Source organism: Podarcis erhardii (assembly GCF_964252035.2).
Source record: "Podarcis erhardii genome assembly, chromosome: 1".
Taxonomy (NCBI): Eukaryota; Metazoa; Chordata; class Lepidosauria; order Squamata; family Lacertidae; genus Podarcis; species Podarcis erhardii.
In genome coordinates this window covers 107,574,516-107,596,401 of record NC_138497.1, presented here as the reverse complement: position 1 = coordinate 107,596,401, position 21,886 = coordinate 107,574,516, and the positions used below count along the sequence as shown (strand labels likewise).

The 21,886-nt window shown below is 42.9% G+C and overlaps 1 protein-coding gene across 2 annotated transcripts in view; it reads left to right on the top strand.

The window, feature by feature from the left end:
• ACVR1C (activin A receptor type 1C) overlaps window positions 1-21,886 on the top strand; it is a 48,930-nt gene that overhangs the window by 12,027 nt on the left and 15,017 nt on the right. Inside the window, exons 2-4 of one of the 2 annotated variants that reach the window (XM_081872410.1) lie at window positions 549-782; window positions 18,871-19,116; window positions 21,602-21,832. In XM_081872410.1, coding sequence (XP_081728536.1) covers window positions 549-782; window positions 18,871-19,116; window positions 21,602-21,832 — 711 coding nt within the window. The remainder of the gene's footprint in view (window positions 1-548; window positions 783-18,870; window positions 19,117-21,601; window positions 21,833-21,886) is intronic. The other variant, XM_081872411.1, reaches the window with a different exon arrangement.

Genomic DNA, 21,886 nt, shown 5'->3' with positions numbered 1-21,886 from the left:
AGACATAGTCCCCCCCCCCTTTCCCCCTTCCACCCCCCCCCGGAGTTCCCTCAGCTCCTCTCTCTGATTTCTCTGCACATATTATTATTCTCTGCATGTTATAAAATTGTACATATCCTTATCTATCATGTATCAACAAATAAATTTATGTATGTTTTTCAAAACCTGCCAAGGAGTTCAGTTCATTTTGTTGTCTTTTTAGATAATTTGTGAAAAGCTCCCATTCTTCCTTAAAGTCACAGTTGTCCTTGTCCTGCAGTTTGTATGTCAATTTGGCCAGTTCTGCATAGCTCATCAATTTTTCTTGCCCCTGTTCTTTCGTTGGGATTTCCTCATTCTTCCATCCTTGTGCTATCAAGATTCTTGCCGCTGTTGTAACATACCTAAATAAATTCCTTGTTTTTCTTGGCAGGTCTTGTCCTACAATCTCTAACCAAAATGCTTCTGGTTAGAACACTAAACTTTTATCTCCTCTCCATGTGCAACTCAACCAGCACAAACTTGGTTTTACTTGGTGGTGTTCACCCAATGATTAATTATCTTTTCAGGTCTAACATGCGTGTGCCAGTTGTGTGAAAAAACAAACTTCACCTGTGAAACTGAGGGGGCATGCTGGGCTTCTGTCATGCTAACAAAAAACGGTAGACAAGAAGTAATAAAGGCGTGTGTCTCCCTACCACAACTGAAAGCACAAATCTTCTGCCACAGTTCTAAGAACATAACCAAGACAGAATGCTGCTATACAGATTTCTGCAACAACATCACCATTCACCTGCCCACAGGTAAGCGATGCTTGTTAGGGTAAAGAAATCTGCTACTCTCCTATGCTTAGCTGGGAGTGCTTCCCATTGAACCCAGTGAGACTTGCTTCTTAGTCAGTGTGCATAGGGTTGAGCAGTGTGTTAGAGTAAAAACAAATTGTGGGGTTTTTTGTTTGTTAAAACACTATTTCGCGAAATCTGTTAGCACAAATTTGAAACCTGCCAAACGAATGATTAGAGGTACAACTTTTTAATTTTTTTCTTTCCTGGAAATTCCTGTCAATTGTTCAAGGCAAGATTTTGGATTTTTGTTCTTCCCTTGATAAAAGTGTGTCCAGATGTGATAGGCAGCAAGGTTCCCACACCTTTAATAGTTGTGCAAAACAGGGAATTTCAGCTTGAAAGTAGCAGCTGGTGATATTCCCTCTTCCAGAGCCCTCGGTGTGTGGACCGAACAATGTGGGCGGAGATGCTTCTTCAGGTATACTGGGCTGAGGCCGTTTAGGGCTTTAAAGGTCAGCACCAACACTTTGAATTATGCTCAGAAACATATTGGGAGCCAGTGCAGATCCGTTAGGACCGGTGTTATATGGTCCTGTCAGCTGCTCCCAGTCACTAGTCTAGCTGCCACTTTCTGGATTAGTTGTACTGCAGTAATTCTAGCTCTTTAGCCCCACTTCTACGGAGCTTGTGAGTTTTTTGTGCCCCCCGCCCAGTCACATCCCTCTAGGCAAATCTGTGAACTTTAGTAGCACTTTAGAGAATTAATGTAGCACAGCAGCCATTTCTATAAATGATTATAATAAAGTGCCGTAGCTATAAAGATTATTTAACTTAAAACTCGACTTTGACCTTTTTCAGTCGTGTGTGTGTGTGTGTGAGAGAGAGAGAGAGAGAGAGAGAGAGAGAGACTCTCTCTTAGGCAACAAGATTGTGAATGAAGGAAAATTGCTATGGTGGTGAGGGGACAAACAGAATTTTTTTTTTTTAAAAAAAGCAGTGGTTATACCCACAGTTTATTTTAAATAGTCCTTGGAGGCTATTTTGAATTTCATGTGAAGTACAGTGGTACCTCGGGTTAAGTACTTAATTCGTTCTGGAGGTCCGTACTTAACCTGAAACTGTTCTTAACCTGAAGCACCACTTTGGCTAATGGGGCCTCCTGCTGCTGCCACGCCGCCGGAGCACGATTTCTGTTCTCATCCTGAAGCAAAGTTCTTAACCTGAAGCACTATTTCTGGGTTAGAGGAGTATGTAACCTGAAGCATATGTAACCTGAAGCGTATGTAACCTGAAGTGTATGTAACACGAGGTACCACTGTAGCATCATTCTAAACGCTGCAGAGTTTCCTTTTTGTTTGCTGTATTTCTGGTTTTTGTTCTATGTGTACATCAGGCTCACATTCCCACCCTGCCTTCAAACTGTGACCCTGTATCTGGTGTTGCTTAGTTTCCTCTTTTCTTGACCTTGCCTTGACCCAACTTTTGGTTCTTATGAATGGCATTGCAGGGAGTTGGGCTAGATGACACTTTTGGTCCCTTCCAGCTCTGCAATGATTCTGTGATCACTCCTTCAAATAAGAGGACTATCTTATTTAAAGTGGGACACTTGCGAGAAGGCCAAATAAGGAAGGGAGAAAAGAAGCCCTCAGTTGAGATGTACACAAGGTATGTGCCAGTTTAGGTAGAGTCCTACAATGCAAGAATTTGTCCTTCAGCAATGAACTGGTATCAGGAGAAAAGACATATGGCTGTGGTTTTGTCCGAGTTATAGACTCTTCAACTGCCCTGGCAGGCTGACGAAGGAGTTGCTTCCACCAGGCTTCAGCTCATTCCCCTCATTATCACAAGACCGATCAGGAAACTGCAGAATGCGCTCACAGGTTACTTACCGTACACCTTTAAAAAGTTTAAATACAGTGGTACCTCAGGTTACATACGCTTCAGGTTACAGACTCCACTAACCCAGAAGTAGTACCTCGGGTTAAGAACTTTGCTTCAGGATGAGAACAGAAATCGTGCTCCGGCGGCGTGGCGGCAGCGGGAGGCCCCATTATCTAAAGTGGTGCTTCAGGTTAAGAACAGTTTCAGGTTAAGAACAGACCTCCGGAACGAATTAAGTACATAACCAGAGGTACCACTGTACTCAGTGGCGTAGCGTGGGTTGTCAGCACCCGGGGCAAGGCAAGTAATTTGCGCCCCCTAACCATGGATTTGCGCCCCCTAACCCGTGGATTTGCGCCCCCTAACCCTAACCCCCAGATGTTGCGCCCGGCGTGGCCGGCCCCCCCTGCACCCCCCACGCTACGCCACTGACTGTACTAGCATTTACATCAACCTTCCCCAAGCTGGCGCCTTACAGGGGTGGTTGATTTCTACCTCCCGTCAGCCCAAGCCAATATGGCCCAACGGTCAGGGATGATGGGAGTCATAATCTAGCAACATCTGGAGGAAGCTGCCTCCAACTTTGGAAAGCCTGATTCATAGTCATAAAAATAAAGCACCAGGGTTCTGCCACTGCTAATGCAACAGTCGGGGTTTTATTTATTTATTTATCAATCTATAAAAGTAATCATATACTACTGACTCATCTAAAACATCTAAGCAGCTGAAAATGATTTATAGGTGGTACATGACCCCAGTCAAGTTTGCAAAAATTTACCACTTGTCTGATAATAAATGTTGGAAATGTAAAGAAAATGAAGGTACTTTTTTTCACCTCTGGTGGACATGCCCGAGGATTAAGGCTTTCTGGGAAATGATATATAATGAAATGAAAAAGGTATTTAAATATACCTTCTTGAAGAAACCAGAGGCCTTTCTCCTGGGTATGGTTAGCCATGTGGTGTTAAAGAAGGATAGAACTTTTTTTATGTACGCCACAACAGCAGCAAGGATACTTATTGCGAAGTATTGGAAGACACCAGATCTACCCACTCTGGAAGAATGGCAGATGAAGATGACAGACTACATGGGACTGGCAGAGATGACTGGCAGAATCCGAAACCAGGAGAAAGAGACAGTGGAAGAAGATTGGAAGAAATTTAAAGATTATCTAAGTAAACATTACAAAATTAATGAAGGCTAGATTTGACATGAGTTTTAAAATTTTGTGGTTTACAGGGGCTTTGATTAAGGAAAAAGAATAGAATTATTAAAAATAATGGGAAATAAGGGAATGGATTTGCTGATTTGATAAATGGAATTAGAATACAGAAGGGGGAGGTGCGAGGAGGTCGAGGAAATTAGGTTTAAGAAAATAAGATCTGAAATTATACATGTTTTCGGTATTGTGTATGTCTTTATTGTTGTTACAAAATAAAAAAATTCCTTCCAGTAGCACCTTAAAGACCAACTAAGTTAGTTCTAGGTATGAGCTTTCGTGTGCATGCACACTTCTTCAGATACCAATCTTATTGTTGTTGTTTGTGCTTATATGTTTTAATTGGAAACTTTAATAAATATCATAAAAAAAAATAAAACATCTAAGCAGCATACAGTTAATATAAAACCTCAGTAAACACAAGGTATACACACACACACATATATAAATGCAGAGGTTGACTTCCACTTTGAGTGTGGCGACCTTTGGAGTCGTGTGCTGGCTAGTACAGCTCCGTCAGTACAGCATGAGACTCTTAATCTCAGGATCAAGCCCCACTTTGGCAAAAGATTCCTGCACTGCAGGGAGTTGGACTAGATGCGCCTCATGGTCCCTTCCAACTCTACAATCTGTGATCTCTGCCGAATCCTACCCCCTTTGCAAATGGGGGGGGGGGTAACGACTGCTCTCTGCCTACTGCCTTGAGCACAGAGGGCGATTCGCTTCCAAAGAACCGTTGCTGAGGGCAGCTTTGAAGTGCGATTGTGCAGAGGCACATTTGATAGAACATCTCTGGGTGTTTCATTTTCATACTGTGTTTATTTTGCTGTTAATGTTTAATTATTGTTGATTTCTTGCTTCAGCTTTAACTGTTGCTTTGTCACAGGAGAGGGTTTCCTTTTTCCTTTCGGCAGTAACAAGGTGGTTTGTGGTCTGCCTAGAATTCTGTGTAGAATCTTGTGTTGCCTCATGATAGGGTGAATGAAGATGCATAGAAATTGGAGGGCTGCCCTGCCTTTGGGTGGCTGGACTTCATTGTGGCCATGAGATTATGACTGAGACGCTGGAGTGTGGGGCAACCCTCTGGGCCATGGCTGCCTCAGGGGAAAAAAGGCGGAGTTGGTTAGCCTGTCATTCAGCCTGACGTTTCACATTCCAACCAGCAGGGGGAGACTAGCAACATGAAACTGGTGAACAATTCAAATACCATATTTTTCGCTATATAGGACGCACTGGACCATAGGACGCACCTTGTTTTAGAGGGGGAGAACAAGGAAAAAATAATTCTCCCCCTCTCTGCTCAGCGCCCCTTCAGCGAAGCGGCAGGAGAAACGGAGCCACTTCCATTTCTCCTCCCGCTTGGCTGAAGGGGCGCTGCGCAGCTCTCCCTTTCTGCTGAAGCCGGGAGAGTCTTGCTCTCCCGGCTTCAGCAAAAGGAACCCGAAGCCTGTGGAGCACAGCGGGAACTCGCGCTGCGCTCTGAAGGCTTCGGGCAGCTATCCCTGAAGCCTCCAGAGCGACAGGGTTCGGTGCGCACCGACCCCTCTCGCTCTCCAGGCTTCAGCGAAAGCAACATGAAGCCTCCAGAGCGCAGAGGGAGCACTCCCACTGTGCTTCGTAGGCTTCGTGTTGCTATCGCTGAAGCCAAGGAGCCTGCATTCACTCCATAGGACGCACACACATTTTCCCTTAATTTTTGGAGGGGGAAAAGTGCATCCTATAGAGCGAAAAATACAGTATATGGGACATAAAGTATGGGTGTGTTTGTGTGCATGTATTACAGAGTACTTCTGTTGTGATATTAGTTACCACGGAATATAGGACATCTGTTCTTAAACAAGGGTTCAGGTTAAATGGGTTCCAAGTTCAGCTTCTGAACTTCTGATCCAAGTTCAGCTTCTGAACTTGGATCGGCTATGATCACACCATATTTTATTTAATATAACTGACCAAAAATGAAGGGTGATCCATCAGCCATGGTTCAGTGTGTCCAAGCCCCAAGATGTGTGGTAATGGTTATTCGGTTATTCTCCACTGTGAGTGAAGTACGATTAAGTCACACTCTGAGTGTGAATTCAATGGATGCAACCAATGACCAATGCTGACTCTCGCCAGGTCTTTTGTTCAGCCGGAACTCAGTTCCGGCCCCTCTCAGGTGGGCACCATTGCCATTATAAGAGAACAAGGGAGGCGTTCATGGAGAGTTCGTTCCGCGAGTTGCTTCGTCTTGTGATTTTTTCGTCTTGCGGAGCGCGGATTCCCCGGGTATTAACGGCTTTAAGAAAAAGGAAGCAGACCTGCAAGACATTTTCGTCTTGCAAAGCAAGCCCATAGGGAAATTCGTCTTGGGAAGCACCTTGAAAAACGGAAAACCCTTTCGTCTAGCGAGTTTTTCGTCTTGCGAGGCATTCGTCTTGCGGGGCACCACTGTAACACTTGTATATTACAGAGCATATAGATGCTGCTCACCCCTAAGTCAGGGATAGTCAATGTGGTGCCCTTGAGATGTTGCTGCAGTACAGTTCCCTTCATCCTGGACTACAAGTCCCATAATCACGCAGGTCCTCCAGCAGGTGATGGTGGCATATCCCAACCTGAACTGGTATGCAATTCTGGAAGTAAGTACAATTGGAACCAGGAGAACTAAATGTGTTTTAAGAGTGTGGGCATGTGACTCCAGCTTCCCATTAAGAATAAACCATTTTGGGATAAATCGCTGAATTGGCAAGACCAATTGGGAACTCCTGGCCGATGAGCTGCCCCATTACCTCTGGTGTTCTGCTGCTTGCACGCTTCTGCTAGGATGATATTAACAAAAAAAAATTAAATTCTGATAAAAATAAAATAAAGCACCCCAGCAGCCCCAAAAGGTATGAAAAAAATGTGAAGAAGTGAGATTGAAAACTGCACTAAAAATAGATGTATTGGAACAGATTACATCAAAACCAGATGTATTTATATGCCTAAATAATGTGTGGCAGCTCAACACCTTTCAGTGTTGTTCATTACAGTTTTCCCGTCTCTTATAGTGGTCTGTCAAGGCAAACTGTTAGCACAAAGTGTAGTCTGCTTCTTTTACTTCTATATATGTTGCAGAATAAATAGCTCTCTGTGGCTTCAGTATGTTATCTACAAGCTATGTTAAGAAGGTATTGCGATCCAGAAAGGGATCCTTCTCTCTCTCTCTCCTCTCGCAGTCTGCACGGAAGTCAGCCCTGCTGAACTCAGTGGAATCAGGTATAGGATTATCTTAACAGTAAGTCCCATTAAGCTCAATGGAGTTTGCTTCTGAGGAAAGACCCACAGGATGGTTAATGTTCCTATGCCACCAGGCTCTAGAAAATAGCATTAATATAAAGCGATGCTGCACAGCAGCTGTAAGAGATTTTTCGAGAGGCTGAATTCATAACATCAGTAGGGAGAGGAAATGTTTCCAATTAAACCAACATTCACAGTTGAGAGGAGGTGATTCAATTCGAGAACCTTTTTGTGTGACGGGGTGGTGTTGGGTTTTTAAGCTATGCTATGTTTTAAGCTGGTAGAAAACTGTGAAGTGTGTGTTTTTCCTTGCCTTTGTTGCAATTGTGATGTGCATAACTCGGAAATGCCCAAAGAATAACAGAGGACGACGGCAGAAGCAAAATCTAGGCCACTTTACTTCAGATACATCATCCAGAATGGTTTAGAGCAATTTTTATACCTACAATGCCCATGTGATGTACAATTTTATTATCTTTTTTTAAAAGAATGGAAATATTTATTTCAGAGGCCTTATTTTTGGACCTTTTTTTAAGTGTAGCTCTGTTTTGTTTTATTCCGAAAGCAGTGACAGCAATGGACTGCTCTAGTAACTTCTCATTATTTCATGATTTGGAAGAAACGGTAGTTTATTTCCTGTATTGTATCACATGGTTATAATAATAGACTTGTGCTTTACTTACGGAATGTAACATTTTTGGGACCCGAGACATTTCATCAATGGTTGTAGAAAAAGCAAAAGGGATCCCATCCTGTTTCTTAGCAAACAAGGCATGACATAAGGGTAAAGATGTTTACAGTGTACTTTTCTTACAAGGAATTAGAAGACACTGTGTTTAAATACCGTAGATATTTAAATGTTTTTGAAAGTTAGTAACTGATTTTTTTAGACACTGCCAATCGCATGACTTGTGAAGATGTGTACTTCTGTGTAGTTGTTACATATTTATAACGGGTTGAATTCAGACTGATTCAGTTGCACTTAATTCTCATTGAAATCAGTGGAACAAGTTAGTCATAACGATTTCAGTGCAACTGATTTAGTCTAGATCCAGCCCACAAAAAAATATTATAATGAAATGTTTTTAGAACGTTGGATTATTTTGATTGTTGTTAGCTGGCCTGAGCCCGGCTTCGGCTGGGGAGGGCGGGATATAAATAAAATTTATTATTATTATTATTATTATTATTATTATTATTATTATTATTGTTTTGTGTGACTGGCGCTATTTGCTTGCAAGCAAGCAGTTTTCACCAAAGCCATTTGCCTGCTGTGCTGTTCCATAAAGGATCTGCTGTAAGCTTTCTTTGCATTGTGGAGGATTTACCTGGTCAGTGTGGGAGACTGGAGATGCTGATGATGCTAACCTTTCCTTTTGATGCGCTTCTTAAAGCATGGAGGGGATATTGCACAGCGGCAGTGTATGCGTGCTTTGACTGGTTAGAGCCCAATAATCAATCCCTGGCCTCTCCAGCTAAAACAAAAAAAGTAGCAGGCTAAGAAGAAAGACTTATTCCTTTGAAAGCTGCAGCCATACAAATAATATTGGACTGGATGGGTCGGGGTCTGACATAGTATAAGGCAGCCTTTCTCAACCTGTGGGGACACAGATGTTGTTGGACTACAACTCCCATCACCCCTAGCTAGCAAGGCCAGAGCTCAGGGATGATGGGAGTTGTAGTCCAACAACATCTGGGGACTCACAGGTTGAGAACCGCTGGTATAAGGCATCTTCCTTTACTGAGAGAGACACAGAAAAAGATGGGGAAGAGCTGAGTGCAAGCCTACCTTCTGTCATTCTCCATCTAAATATGCTTGATGAAATGAAGTGAGTCCCACTGTTATTACAGCCTTCACCAACCTGGTGCCTTCCAGATGTTTTGGACTACAACTCCCACTAGTCATAGCTGGGGCCACGTGGAGATCGCGGGATCCCTGATTGGTGATTGGGGAAAGCAAAATGTCACTTCGAGAAGGATCTGAAATATTTTCCTTGAAGTTTGAATTTGTTTTGTTCTGGATTGTTTTATTTTGATGTTTTAATGTTTTGTAAACTGCTTTTAGATTTGTTCTTTAAAATATAAAGCAGTATGGAAATGAAGTGAATAACAATCACCACCATCACCACCATCAATGGAAAAAATGGCACATAGATATTCTGTTGTGGTGACCATAACCTATGTTTAAGGTGCCATTTGGTGATTAGATTATATATATATGATTTTTTAACACTGACTGATGGGTGTTACAGTTCAAAACAGCTGAAGGACATCAGGTTGCTTTGTTATATTAGATTAGTCTTTCCTGGAAATTGGTGATACTACAGCAGGATTATAATGCTGAGGTTATACTTCTGTTGCTCATAAAGGAAGCAAAATGCACTGGGAAGATCAATGGCTGAATCTGCATAAAGGTTTTTTCCTGTGGTGTTCTGATTTTGAAGCTATGTGGCGTAAAACAGTAACACTGTCATGTGAGGAGCATGTATATTGCAGTATTGAACTCAAAGGTAGGTAGAGGTGCTTAAGGAATTCATTCTCTGCAAATTCCGATATGAACTGTTCTGACTTGACCCACACTTTCCAATTTAACGTGGAGTTCAGAACTCACTCGTCCCTCAGAGTTCACACGTCTTCAGATTTTGTGGTGCAATTTTTGGCTAAATAATAAAAAAGTGAATTCCATAAGGCATGTAATAATGTGTATTTGGGGCCAACATGCACTTAGAAAGACGTGTTTTGAAATAAAATGAAATAAAAATGTTGGTGCAGATTAACACATAACACATAACTAGAAATGTCCATTCCTAGGCAAGATCATCTTTTTATATATACATTTATTTTGCGGTCTGCAGTTTTGTATTAGAAGCTGCACTTTCTTTATGTCATGTTTGTGCTAATAGAACATCTTCCCGATACAAGTAAACGGGATTCCACCAATCAGATTAGAATAATGACATGTGTAGCAAACTGTTTGCCTCCTCTCTGGTTTATAGCACTTTTTTGTTTTTGTTTAGTCATGTCCGACTCTTCATGACCCCATGGACCAAAGCACGCCAGGCACTTCTGTCTTTGGTTCCTATGCAATATTTTTCTTTACAGCATTGGCCTTTCCTTTCGCTTCCAGGCATATCCGCAACTGAGCGTCCTTTTGGCTTTAGCCCAGCCGCTTCATCAGCTCTGAATCTACTTGCACTTGTCCTCCGCTCTTCCCCAGTAACATGTTGGATGCCTTCCAACCTGAGGGGCTCATCTTCCAGCGTCATAACTTTTGTATGCCTGTTGTCTTTGTCCATGCAGTTTTCTTGGCAGGGATACTGGAGTGGCTTGCCGGTTCCTCCTCCAGGTGGATCGTGTTTGGTCCAAACTCTCCACTATGATCTGTTCATCTTGTGTGCCCTGCTCGGCATAGTTCATAGCTTCTCTGAGTTATTCAAGCCCCTTCGCCAAGGCAAGGCAGTGATCCATGAAGGGGGTTTATAGCACTAATCTGTTTTAAATTGGTCTGATCTTAGTAAAGAATGGGCAGCCTGATTTGTTGCTCGCTATCTTAGCAGAGAGCGAAGCTGTGGAGACCTAGAGAGCTAGATCTGCTGTCTTCTTGGAGCAGTTGAAATAATGCAAGAGGCTAGAAGATTGGGCGGAGGCCAGTTCCTATAGCACAGTTCACCATGCCCTTGAGTTGCTGTTATGAATTCCAGCATCTCAGAGATTTTGGCAGAGGATTCCGTCCTCTGTAGATCAAGACACCCGACACCAAAGTTGGTTGCATGCAATAGCCACACAGATGCCTGTAAAGTTAGCACAGGTTGTGAATCTTTGAATTTGGATGGGGCTGAGACTTAAGCATCTAGTGGGGTACAAAATAAGTTCATTGGCTCAAATACATAATTATGGGGAAGCCAGAAATTAACACTGGATCCTGGCAACAGTAATTCATGATTTTTTTTTATTTTTTAGCAGTGGTTTGGAGAATTACAGTGGTACCTCGGATTAAGAACTTAATTCGTTCTGGAGGTCCGTTCTTAACCTGAAACTGTTCTTAACCTGAAGCACCACTTTAGCTAATGGGGCCTCCTGCTGCCGCTGCACGATTTCTGTTTTCATCCTGAAGCAAAGTTCTTAACCCGAGGTAATATTTCTGGGTTAGCGGAGTCTGTAACTTGAAGCGTATGTAACCCAAGGTACCACTGTATATTAAAATCCTTACATCCACTTCTGGATGCAGCTGTCATTCCCAAGGTTAATTAGGCAGAAAGAATAACTGTTAATTCAGTATGTTACAGTGAAGATAATGCCTCGAGAAGTGGTCACATTAAATTAAAACTGGGTCCCATTTATTTATTTGTTATTTAAAATATTTGCCTTAAAGCCCACGTACATCACCCCCCATTTCTGATTAGGGTTAACTGACAAGCCTGTTCATCCAGATCCAGATTGACAAGGTTCCATTAGTTCAGTTCAGAAAACATGAGTCCAACCCCATGGTTTATAACTCACACCCTGGTTTACCCACCCCCTCACAAACCATGTTTTGTAACCTAACTCGTGTTCAGATGTAATGCAAAAGCGCGATTTGTCTTTCTGTCTGAATGCAGCCATTGTCCGGTGAGGAAAATGCTGGGATTCAAAATCCTTTGGATACCTGTGAAACTAGTTTATGAATGTTTGCTCAAGAGCAACTCCCAAATTGCTCCATAACCGGGTAGTTTGCCTGGTCAACTGTTTTGCAGCGGCAGGGATTGTGTGTACGTGTTACTGAAGCTAAGCAAAGAGTCCTCTTCTGATAAACTTCAGATATGCTGTGGCCTTTGCTCAAGCACAGGCAACCCCTCTGAAAGTTATGTTTTGATGAACATGAAAAACAGGCAAGTGTGTTGTGCACTGATGAGAGCCTTGGAACCTGCTTTGTATGCTGAACCAGGCCAGTATTTCATAAAAGTAATATTTAATTACCCAGACTGGTAGCATCACCAAATATTTGCTCCAAACTTGCTTATTGAGTATCAGGATAGCACATACATGAAGCTGGGAACATTCAGCTTCTGTCCATGGTTGCCTTGGGTTGAGCGACCTGGAAGGACCATAGGTCAATTTAGCTCAGCAAAGCAGACTCAAAGCAGACTAATTCGGTACAAGGGAGCTTCCTTTGCTCTTTATGACTTCGTAAACATTCCAAGTAAGCATGCATAGCCAGTGTGGTGTAGTGGTTAACAGCGGTAGTCTCGTAATCTGGGGAACCGGGTTCGTGTCTCCGCTCCTCCACATACAGCTGCTGGGTGACCTTGGGCTAGTCACACTTCTTTGCAGTCTCTCAGCCCCTCTCACCTCACAGAGTGTCTGTTGTGGGGGAGGAAGGGAAAGGAGAATGTTAGCCGCTTTGAGACTCCTTAAAGGGAGTGAAAGGCGGGATATCAAATCCAAACTCTTCTTCTTCTTCTTGATGTTAGAAGCTCTGTGTGTCTCTTTAAAAGCCCAACCCCTTTTAAATGTGCATTAGTGGAAAATCTCCCCATTACTCCCAGTAGCCCCTTCATCTTCCCTCCTCTCCTGTATGATGTTGCAAGCAATACCCTACAGAATGATGCTGTTTGAACCAGGGACAGGGAACCTGTTGGGGAAGGTCCATAGATAGCTCAGTGGTAGAGCATTTGCCTTGCATGCAGAAGGTTCCTGGTTCAATCCCTGACATCTCCAGGTAGTGCTGACAGTGGCCCCTGTCTGAAACCTGGGGAGCCACATTTAGTGAGCTTCAGTAAGGAGCTAGATGGGACAACTGTCTGACTTGGCGTAAGGAAGTGCTGCCTTGTTGATTCTCCTGGACTTCTCAATGGCTTTTGACACCATCAGCCATGAAATCCTTCTGAATAGGTTAGGTGTGGAAGGCATTGCTTTGCAGCAGTTCCATTCCTGTCTGAATGACTGTTTCCAAAAGATGGCACTGGGAGATTACTGCTCGACCCTTGACTGTCATGCTTTTGAATTCTGCTGGGTTCTGTTATTTCTCCCATGCTGTTTTAACATCTACATGAAGCAACTGGGATAGCTCAACCAGAGATTTGTCCGAGGCATTGGCAGTATGTGGGTGATGCTTTATTGCTCGCTCATCAGACTGGTGACTCAGGAGAGGGCATTTTGTGGCAGCCCTTAAACTGTCAGGCTCCCTCCCCACAGGTATGCGGCTAACATCTTCACTGCGTAGCAATTGCCATATGCTAAAAGTGGACCTCTTTAACCTGGTCTTTGACCATTATGGTTTTCTGTTTCATGGGCCCCACCTCTTTTACTGGATTTCTACTCTACTATTCCATATGGAATGGGCTTGCTTATTTTATCATTGTAACGGCTTTATCTGTTTTTATAACTGTATATGGTCTTCTGTTGTTGTAAATTGCCCTGGGACCTTAAGATGAAGGCAGGTAAGTAACTGAATGAGGATCTTTTGTCAGCTTTGTCCAATATGCCAGCTGCAACCTTACCTGGGTGAGAATAGCTTGGCCACAATTACCCATGCTTTCCTCACTTCCTGTTTAGACTAATGCAGTGCATTGTACATGGGGCTGCCTTTAAAAACAGTCAGGAAACTGCATTAATCCCCAAAGAGCAAAACTGGTACTGGGCAGTTTAACCACATTACACCTATGTTTTTGTCAGCTGAGCTGCAGAGCTGCAGTTGGCCAAGTAGTATTTTTATCCTTTAAAACCTTAAAAGGCTTGGACCAGGTAACCTGAAAGATCTTCTCCCACATATACTTACCCAAACCTTAAAATCTCAGTGCTATCTCAGGCTTTGGTGAAGAAATGGGTTTATAGTAAAACTTCAGAATATCCTTCTACGGCTGCAACCCTAAACATACTTGCTAGGGAGCAAGTCTCACTGAGATATTTCTGTGTAAACAGGCATAGGCTTACCTTGTAAATTCACTTAAACTTTTGGAGTTAGTGCTTCAAGCCAGGGGTCTACTTTAACATGCGCATGTTAAAAGCACTATTGCGTACTAATATGTTTTTCTGCTAGTAATTGAAATTGGATTGCTATTGCTTTATGTCATATATTGGTTGCTTTTAATTTACCTTGCCCTTCAAAGGGCTGTTTTCAACTGCTTAGCAACCAAATTTCCTATTCCATTGCTTAAAAGTGGTCTTCATTAGCAGAACATGGTCAGTGATTCATTCAGTACTTCAAATCCATCAGGCAGATATTGGATCACTCATCTGGTTGCAAGTTAATTTATAAACAGCTTCTGTTTTTGAACCCTAAATAACTGGGTAGGTATTTAAATAAGAGCTGGAAGACCTGTTTTGTTTACCGTTGTCCATTAGTGGCCTCAGTTAGTCACCAGGAGATTTTATGTATCCTAATTCATAAGCTGTAAACATGGTGATGGTGCAATTTTTCCTTTAGTTTTGGCCAGACTTTGATCATTCCACAGTTTGGCTTTATTGAGCTGTTAACTTGTTTTATTGTATTTCCAGCTTAGTTCATGAGTTTATCCTCATCAGACTTTTGTTGCCTCTGATGACCTGTCATTGAGTATCACGATGTAGTGTTAAAAATAAATTTTCTTTGTAATAGACAGAATGTTCTGTTTCCCAGGATTTCTTCCGCCCCACCCACCTCCAGACAGAGGCATTATTTCTTGATCAAATTCTCAGGGGACTGGTGTCTGAAATCCTAAGCAAGTTTACTCAGAAGTAAGTCCGATTAAAATAAGTGGCCCTTCCTTCCAAGTAAACATCCTGGGCTATAAGGAAGCAGCAAAGGCTATTATTTCTAACATGGTGAAAATGTAATCTCCACTGATGCAATATTTGACGATACTATAGACACAGTTATGGATGAATACCACCACTGATGGATCAAACTGCAGACCCATTTTGTTTAGCAGTTGTTCAACAGTATGCTTCCCACAGTAAGAACATCAGAGCCCTTCAAGTTAGACCAGGCTAGCCTGCAAGCAGGGTATGAGCACAACAGCAGTCTTTTGACACTCCCTAGCAACTGGTCTTCAGAGTCACATAGCCTCTGGAACTGGTGTGGGGAGAGTAATATACCTTCCATGACCAGTAAGCACTGATAGCCTTATATTCCATGAATTTACCTAATTCTCTTTAAAAGTTGGCCAAATCGGTGGCCATTTCTGGCTCTTGTGCAAGCGAATTCCAACATTTAGCTATGCAGTGAGTGTGTGTGTGTGGGGGGGGGGACAAGAGAGAGACATTGCACAAACCTTTGTAAACCAAGAAAATCTTTAATAAAAATACATTTTTAAAAAGCTGTGCAGTGCGCGAGGAATTGCTTCCTTTTGTCAAAACAAAATTTAAAAAAATTCCTTCCAGTAGCACCTTAGAAACCAACTAAGTCAGTTCTTAATCTCCCACCATTCAGTGTCATTGGATGTCCCCAAGTTCTAGCGATATGAGAGAGGGAGAAAAAAAAACAACATTTCTCCGTCCACTTTCCCCAAACCAAGCATTGTTTTATACACCTGTATTGTATCATCCCTTATTTGCCTCTTTCTACAAAAGCCTTCCTGGGATAGCTCAGTTGGTAAAGCATGGCTCTCTTAACTTCAGGGTCGTGGGTTTGAGCCCCACATTGGGCTAAAGATTGTGGCCCCTCCCAATTCCATGACTCCGTGATTCCATGCAACCTATCCACAAAATGGAGTTGCCTCAACCCCAGGGTCTTTTTTTTCTGAATATCCTTTTTGAGGTGAGGTGAACAGAACTGCAGGCAGTATTCCAAGTGTGGCTGCAACCTATAATATTGGCTGTTCTTATTTTCAATTCTTTTCCTAATGATCCTAACCAGGCTAAAAAAGTGTTAGGTTTTTGTTTACAAAGCTCTAAACACATTGTGCTTTTCCAGGTAAGCATTCCATGCACGGCACATCAGGTTGACACATACTATGTGTCCACTGACCCATGTGGCATGATCATGCCAGCATGGCACCCATCTGGTGTACTAATGCCATGGCTAAATACATTGATGCATGTGATAAGCACATTCTAAACATGACAGGACCCCCCCTTCATGCAAAGGCGCTGAGGAAGCCGTGTAACTGTGCCACTGCTCTCAAGCCATGTAGATTCTTTGGCCCTGCTCTGACATCCACACATGGAGCATGTAGAATTCCCTTTCCTAGACCTCTGCACCCAACACATGGTTGAGTGGTGTGGCATCCTTACCTCTTGTTACGGTAAAATCTGGGTGCGAGGCTGCTCTGCCACCCAGCTTGTCAGACTAAGTCCGCGGGTCCCTGCAGAGGAAAATGAGCTCAGCCGGAGACAGGAGCAAGCTGCAGAAGATCCAAGTTTATTGCGCAACAGGTTCAAGGCGAGATTGAACAGCGAGAAAGGGGTGACATGAACTTTTGAAACTTCCCTCCATGTCCCAGAATACAGTGCAAAATACACCCCAGTTACATCATGAATACATTAAGAAGAGGTTGGGTTACACAGGATTAACATATGGAGGAGGGAGGGGGAATATGCAGAGCTGGAGATATGCGCAGATAAGCATATCCTGAGTACTGGTGATGAGAAGACAATGGTCCATGTACTGGCATTGCCCGGAGGAAAGGCTTGGCAGAGTGATTTGACAGGATTAGGGTCTTGACACCTTGCTTGAGGGATTATGGAGGACAGGGGAGGTGTCATGGAGACCTAGAGAAATTGAGCAAATTGGCATGTTGAGTTTCTATGAATTTTATAGATTTTAGTCCCTTTTGACATTGACAATTGGAAATAAATGGATATATTGTAGCGAAGAAGAAGGTGAAGAAGACATGCCCCCCCCTTCCGTATCACCTCTTCAGCTTGTGGACAGACTCTCCTTCCTATGAAGGGGGCTAAGGTGTCAGTGGGAAGATTTCTGCTCATGTCCCATGCCCATCAGACCTCTGGTGATAAGCTTATCAGTGATGACATTCCACCCACTGAGTGGTTTGTTTACAGAAGCTGAGTGCTTGGCAGCACACGACAAAGAAATTGGCTAAATTGAGGGCAGTAGGTGTCACCTCATCACACTGTATTCTGCAGCCAAATTTTAGCCGGGTCCTTTTGATCCCTGCCTTTGTTCTGCCTTAATTTGTTGTGCTTTTTTAAAAAAGAAGCAAGCACTCTTCTGATTGTTCTATGCTGCTGTGAAATAGAATCCCCGCCCCTGCCCCCCTGGAAATGTTCACTAGATGCATGTATGTAGTTATCTGATCTGGTTTAAAAAAGACTTGCATTGTGAACCTGTGGTGTAATTTATTTGCACAGTAGCTGTCCAAAGAAGAGGGAGAGGCCGCTTGGCCAATTCTGTGTCAATAGGCTGGCCCAATAGGCATCACCAAAAAAGGAGGACAAACGTTTCCATAAGCCAAGCTATAGGCATAGAGGCAAATTCAGAAACCATTATTGTCAGCTAAGTAGAAATGAAACACTTTCCCTACTCTTGCTCCCCCCTCTTTAAGGCTCTTTATCTGTAAAGCAGACTTGGAATGGATGGCTCCTTGAGGACTTAACCATGTGAACATGCGTCCTACTTTACAGAGGATTAGCTACCAGAACTGACCTCTTGTATTAGTTGCCATTTTGAACATATCTAGACTCTTATACATTTGCCTCTTGTTTGAACTGTTTCCCCCCCATTTTGTGTCACATCTTCTAGGCCCCATTTCTTCGCTTGCAGTGGAAGCATTGGACCTTTTCTGTGCTTCTGGCATAAAATGACAACTGCCAGGCTGTGTGGGGAGAAGCCCATGCTCTGGCCCTTCCCCCGCCACAGCACCACCCCTCTGGAACTTGGGATAATACTGGTTGTGGGGTGTGGGTGTGTATGTATGTGTGGAGGTGCACCATAGGCTCCTGGAACTTGTCAGATTATTCCAGTCACTTTGGAAAAGCATGACAAAGAGATACCTGTATTATTCTTTGTAAAGTGCTTAGCAGAAGTTTAAGCACTGGTGAATTGATGTTGATGAGGAGTGAAGACTTTGGAATGACCTGGGTCAAATCCACATCAAGCATTTATAACCCTTTAACAATCGTTGCAAAGAATACTGTGTGTGTGGTTTGGGAGCTGCACGGTCAGGGGAAAAAACAATGCTGTCCAGGGTTGTAAAGACTGCAGAGAGAATAATTGGGTGCACTCTTCCCACCTTAGATCAAATCTATTCTGTCAGGTGCCATTTGAAAGCTGCAGAGATAGCACAGGAGAGTATGCACCCCGGAAATGATCTCTTTCAGCTTCTGCCTTCTGGAAGAAGGTATAGGGTTATAAAGACCAGAAGTAGCCGCCTGAGAAACAGTTTCTACCCAAATGCAATTCTGGTTCTAAAAGCAGTATAAGGGGTCTCTATTGTATATTTTAAAATGGGGTTTCAGAGTTTTTAGGGGTTTTTGAATGTCTTATGTAGATTTTCAATTTCATTGTTCTGTATGGGACAATGATAATAAAGATATCGTATCGTATCGTATCAAACTGTAGTTTGCCCCCCCCCCCCCGAGCTACAATTCCAAGCTGCTTTAACACACTATAGTTCCCAAGTTTTTTCAGGGAAACCATGTGCTTTAAACATACGGTATGGATGTGACCATGGAGTTCGATAACCAAGACAGCTACGTTCTCAACTTTCTCAATATAATGTCAATCCTTGTTGTCACTTCCAGGTTTTTTTTTTTTTTTTTAAAAGTACATTTACATGCTTCTTTGAGAGCATAGTGGATTTGACAGATTTTGGTTTGTGTCTTTTTAAGGTCCAGAGGCTGCAAGGAAATCAAAGCTGGGCCCTGTGGAACTGACGGTGGTTATAACTGTACCAGTATGTGTCTTGTCTATAGCTTTAATGCTGACTCTGTGCACACATCAAGGCAACAACTGCAGATTCAGGAAGAAAAGAAGACAAAACATTGAAGAGCCTCTGTCGGAATGCAGTCTGGTGAACCCGGGGAAGACTCTCAAAGATCTGATTTTTGATATGACGACGTCAGGTTCTGGATCTGGTATGTGAGTGTGCGCTGTGGATTCTGTTGGAATTTCCCATGATGTGTAGCAGATTAAGGTAATATTCCAAGAGGCACAGTGCTAAAAAATCTCTCTGGAAGAGCCTGAAAATGGGAAGCCAAGGGGGTGAGGCATACTCCTGGCATTTGGAAGTGCAAGTAGAAAAAATGCTTTTAATCTGGTGACTGTTACGCAGCTGCATTGTGTTTACAGCTATGCAAAGAACAGGTGTCACAGCTAGACATTAAAAATGCAAACCAAATAGTTTATTGTATTAACCGAAGGCCAAAGCAACATTAAGAATCAATATTGCATAATGACCGGGGCAGTTTTGTGTAGCTTCTCTGTTAGAGTGAGGCATGTCGTCTTCTCAAGATGTGTTTCATGCAGTCTGTTTCATAAAAGACATGCATGCACATGAAACCATCTGGAGAATGTTAATCTTTCCCAACACATGTGTGAATATTCAAATAAGTAACATGGGGGAAAAACATCCTGAAATGCAGTTAGTAAGGCTGCTGCTTAGAATTGGTGGACTATGTGGAAAAATTATGTGCCCTCCCCCGCATGATAAAACTTCTGACGTTCCAGGTAAGAGTTCCCTGAAAGGTGATGATGGCTTTAGAAATGTTCATCTGACTTCAGCTTGCTTACTTACTTACTTTGTCAAACCTTTATTAGGCATTACAAATAGGTAAAGGTAAAGGGACCCCTGACCATTAGGTCTAGTCGTGACCGACTCTCGGGTTGTGGCGCTCATCTTGCTTTATTGGCTGAGGGAGCCGGCGTACAGCTTCCGGGTCATGTGGCCAGCATGGCTAAGCCGCTTCTGGCAAATCTGAGCAGTGCACGGAAACACCGTTTACCTTCCCGCCGGAGCGGTACCTATTTATCTACTTGCACTTTGATTTGCTTTGCTTTGCTTTGATTTGATTTGCACTTTGATTTGCTAGGTTGGCAGAAGCAGGAACCAAGCAATGGGAGCTCACCCCTTTGCGGGGATTCGAACCGCCGACCTTCTGATCGGCAAGCCCTAGGCTCTGTGGTTTAATCCACAGCGCCACCGCATTACAAATACAGGCCATCATAAAACATCCATATATAAAATTTTAAAATATACACAGATAAACAGCCATATAAAAATATGTAATAAAGAGGATTTTCATTGGAGTTTCTTCCCGCTAAATAGTGCCATTCACCACTCTGAGAGATACTATTTACTTCAGCATATTCTGTGTCTTTCTCCACTGAGAGCTAAAGTTTGCCAGGGAAAAAGTGCCATCTTTGATATTCTGAGCAATATCTGACCGCAAGCCAAATGGGGAAGAGGTTGAAGACTTGTCAAGCTATAGCAGCCGAAGTCTCTGCAGCATTTCCAGACTATTCTTTGTATGTCTGCGAAAGACAAATGTTTTGGCTTCAAAGGTCAGGCCCATGCTGACAATTCCTGGATGTTTCCTGAGCCAGAAACTTTAAAACTGTTTTGAAATAAGTGTAGATTTAGATTAATCTTCTTGCTTAACACCATGCCTTATGTGAAGTGAAGACACTGGGGCTGAAATCTAATTTCTTCCAAGCAGAGTGTCCTGAAGTCCTGGCCTTAGACAGGGCTGATCTATCAATTGTTCACAAAACAGAAGTGATGGTACTCATGTCATTGTTATCTGATATCTTTGAACAGTGCCGTTGTCATTCTCAGGGACTACTTTTATTTTCCATCTGTAAGGTTATGACATTATCCCCCAAGTTATCTAATAATCAAGGGTTAAATCTGGTGTTGGTAATTCATTCTCCTTTTCTAGTGTGTCACTCTCAGGAGGGCCAGATCAAGTTTGCTTCTGAGGTGAGACTATGCCTGTGGGCTGCTAGTTGGCCCTGTTGCCCTTGGGTTGAAAATGGCATACTGTAAAGCAGGGGTCATCCACCTTTTTGGACCAGTGGCATATTTCAAATTTTGAGAGAGTGCTGGGGGCACCAGTCACAAAATAGCTGCTATGAAGAAAGCATGGCATAACACTAAATGGTTGCCACGGGGAACGTGGCATAACACAAAATTTGGGACGGCCACAACTGATAACCTTATGCTTAATATGAGATATCAGCTATGACCTGCTGGTCCTGACTGAGAAGATCCCATGATATTGATTTTTACACACACACACACACACACACACACACACACACACACACACACAGTTGCTGAGTGATAGCCACAACAAGCATTCCTCAGTACCAGAAAGCCCATTTTGGATCCAATCCTGTTGGCACTTGCCATCTGGGTTTGCTATTAGATGGATAGATTGCAACCAAAAAGCAATCCAGCTGTACCAAAAACAATGGGAGTTTTGCCACTGATTACAAGAAGATGTGGATTTCACAAATTGGAGATTGCCTTTGCGTATATATTGCACGTATTGTAGAGCAGTGGTAATTATTGGAGGGAGGGTTAAGAAAACGTTTTAATGCTTGTATTTCTTTTGTTAGGCTTGCCTCTGCTTGTCCAAAGAACAATTGCAAGAACAATAGTCCTTCAGGAAATAGTAGGAAAGGGTCGATTCGGCGAAGTCTGGCGTGGAAAATGGTGTGGAGAAGACGTGGCTGTGAAGATCTTTTCCTCGAGAGACGAAAGGTCTTGGTTTCGTGAAGCAGAAATCTACCAGACCATTATGCTGAGGCATGAAAATATCTTGGGTTTTATTGCTGCTGACAACAAGGGTATAGTACTTCCACACCGTTTCACAATGTTTGCCCTGTGCTAGATTAGCCCTG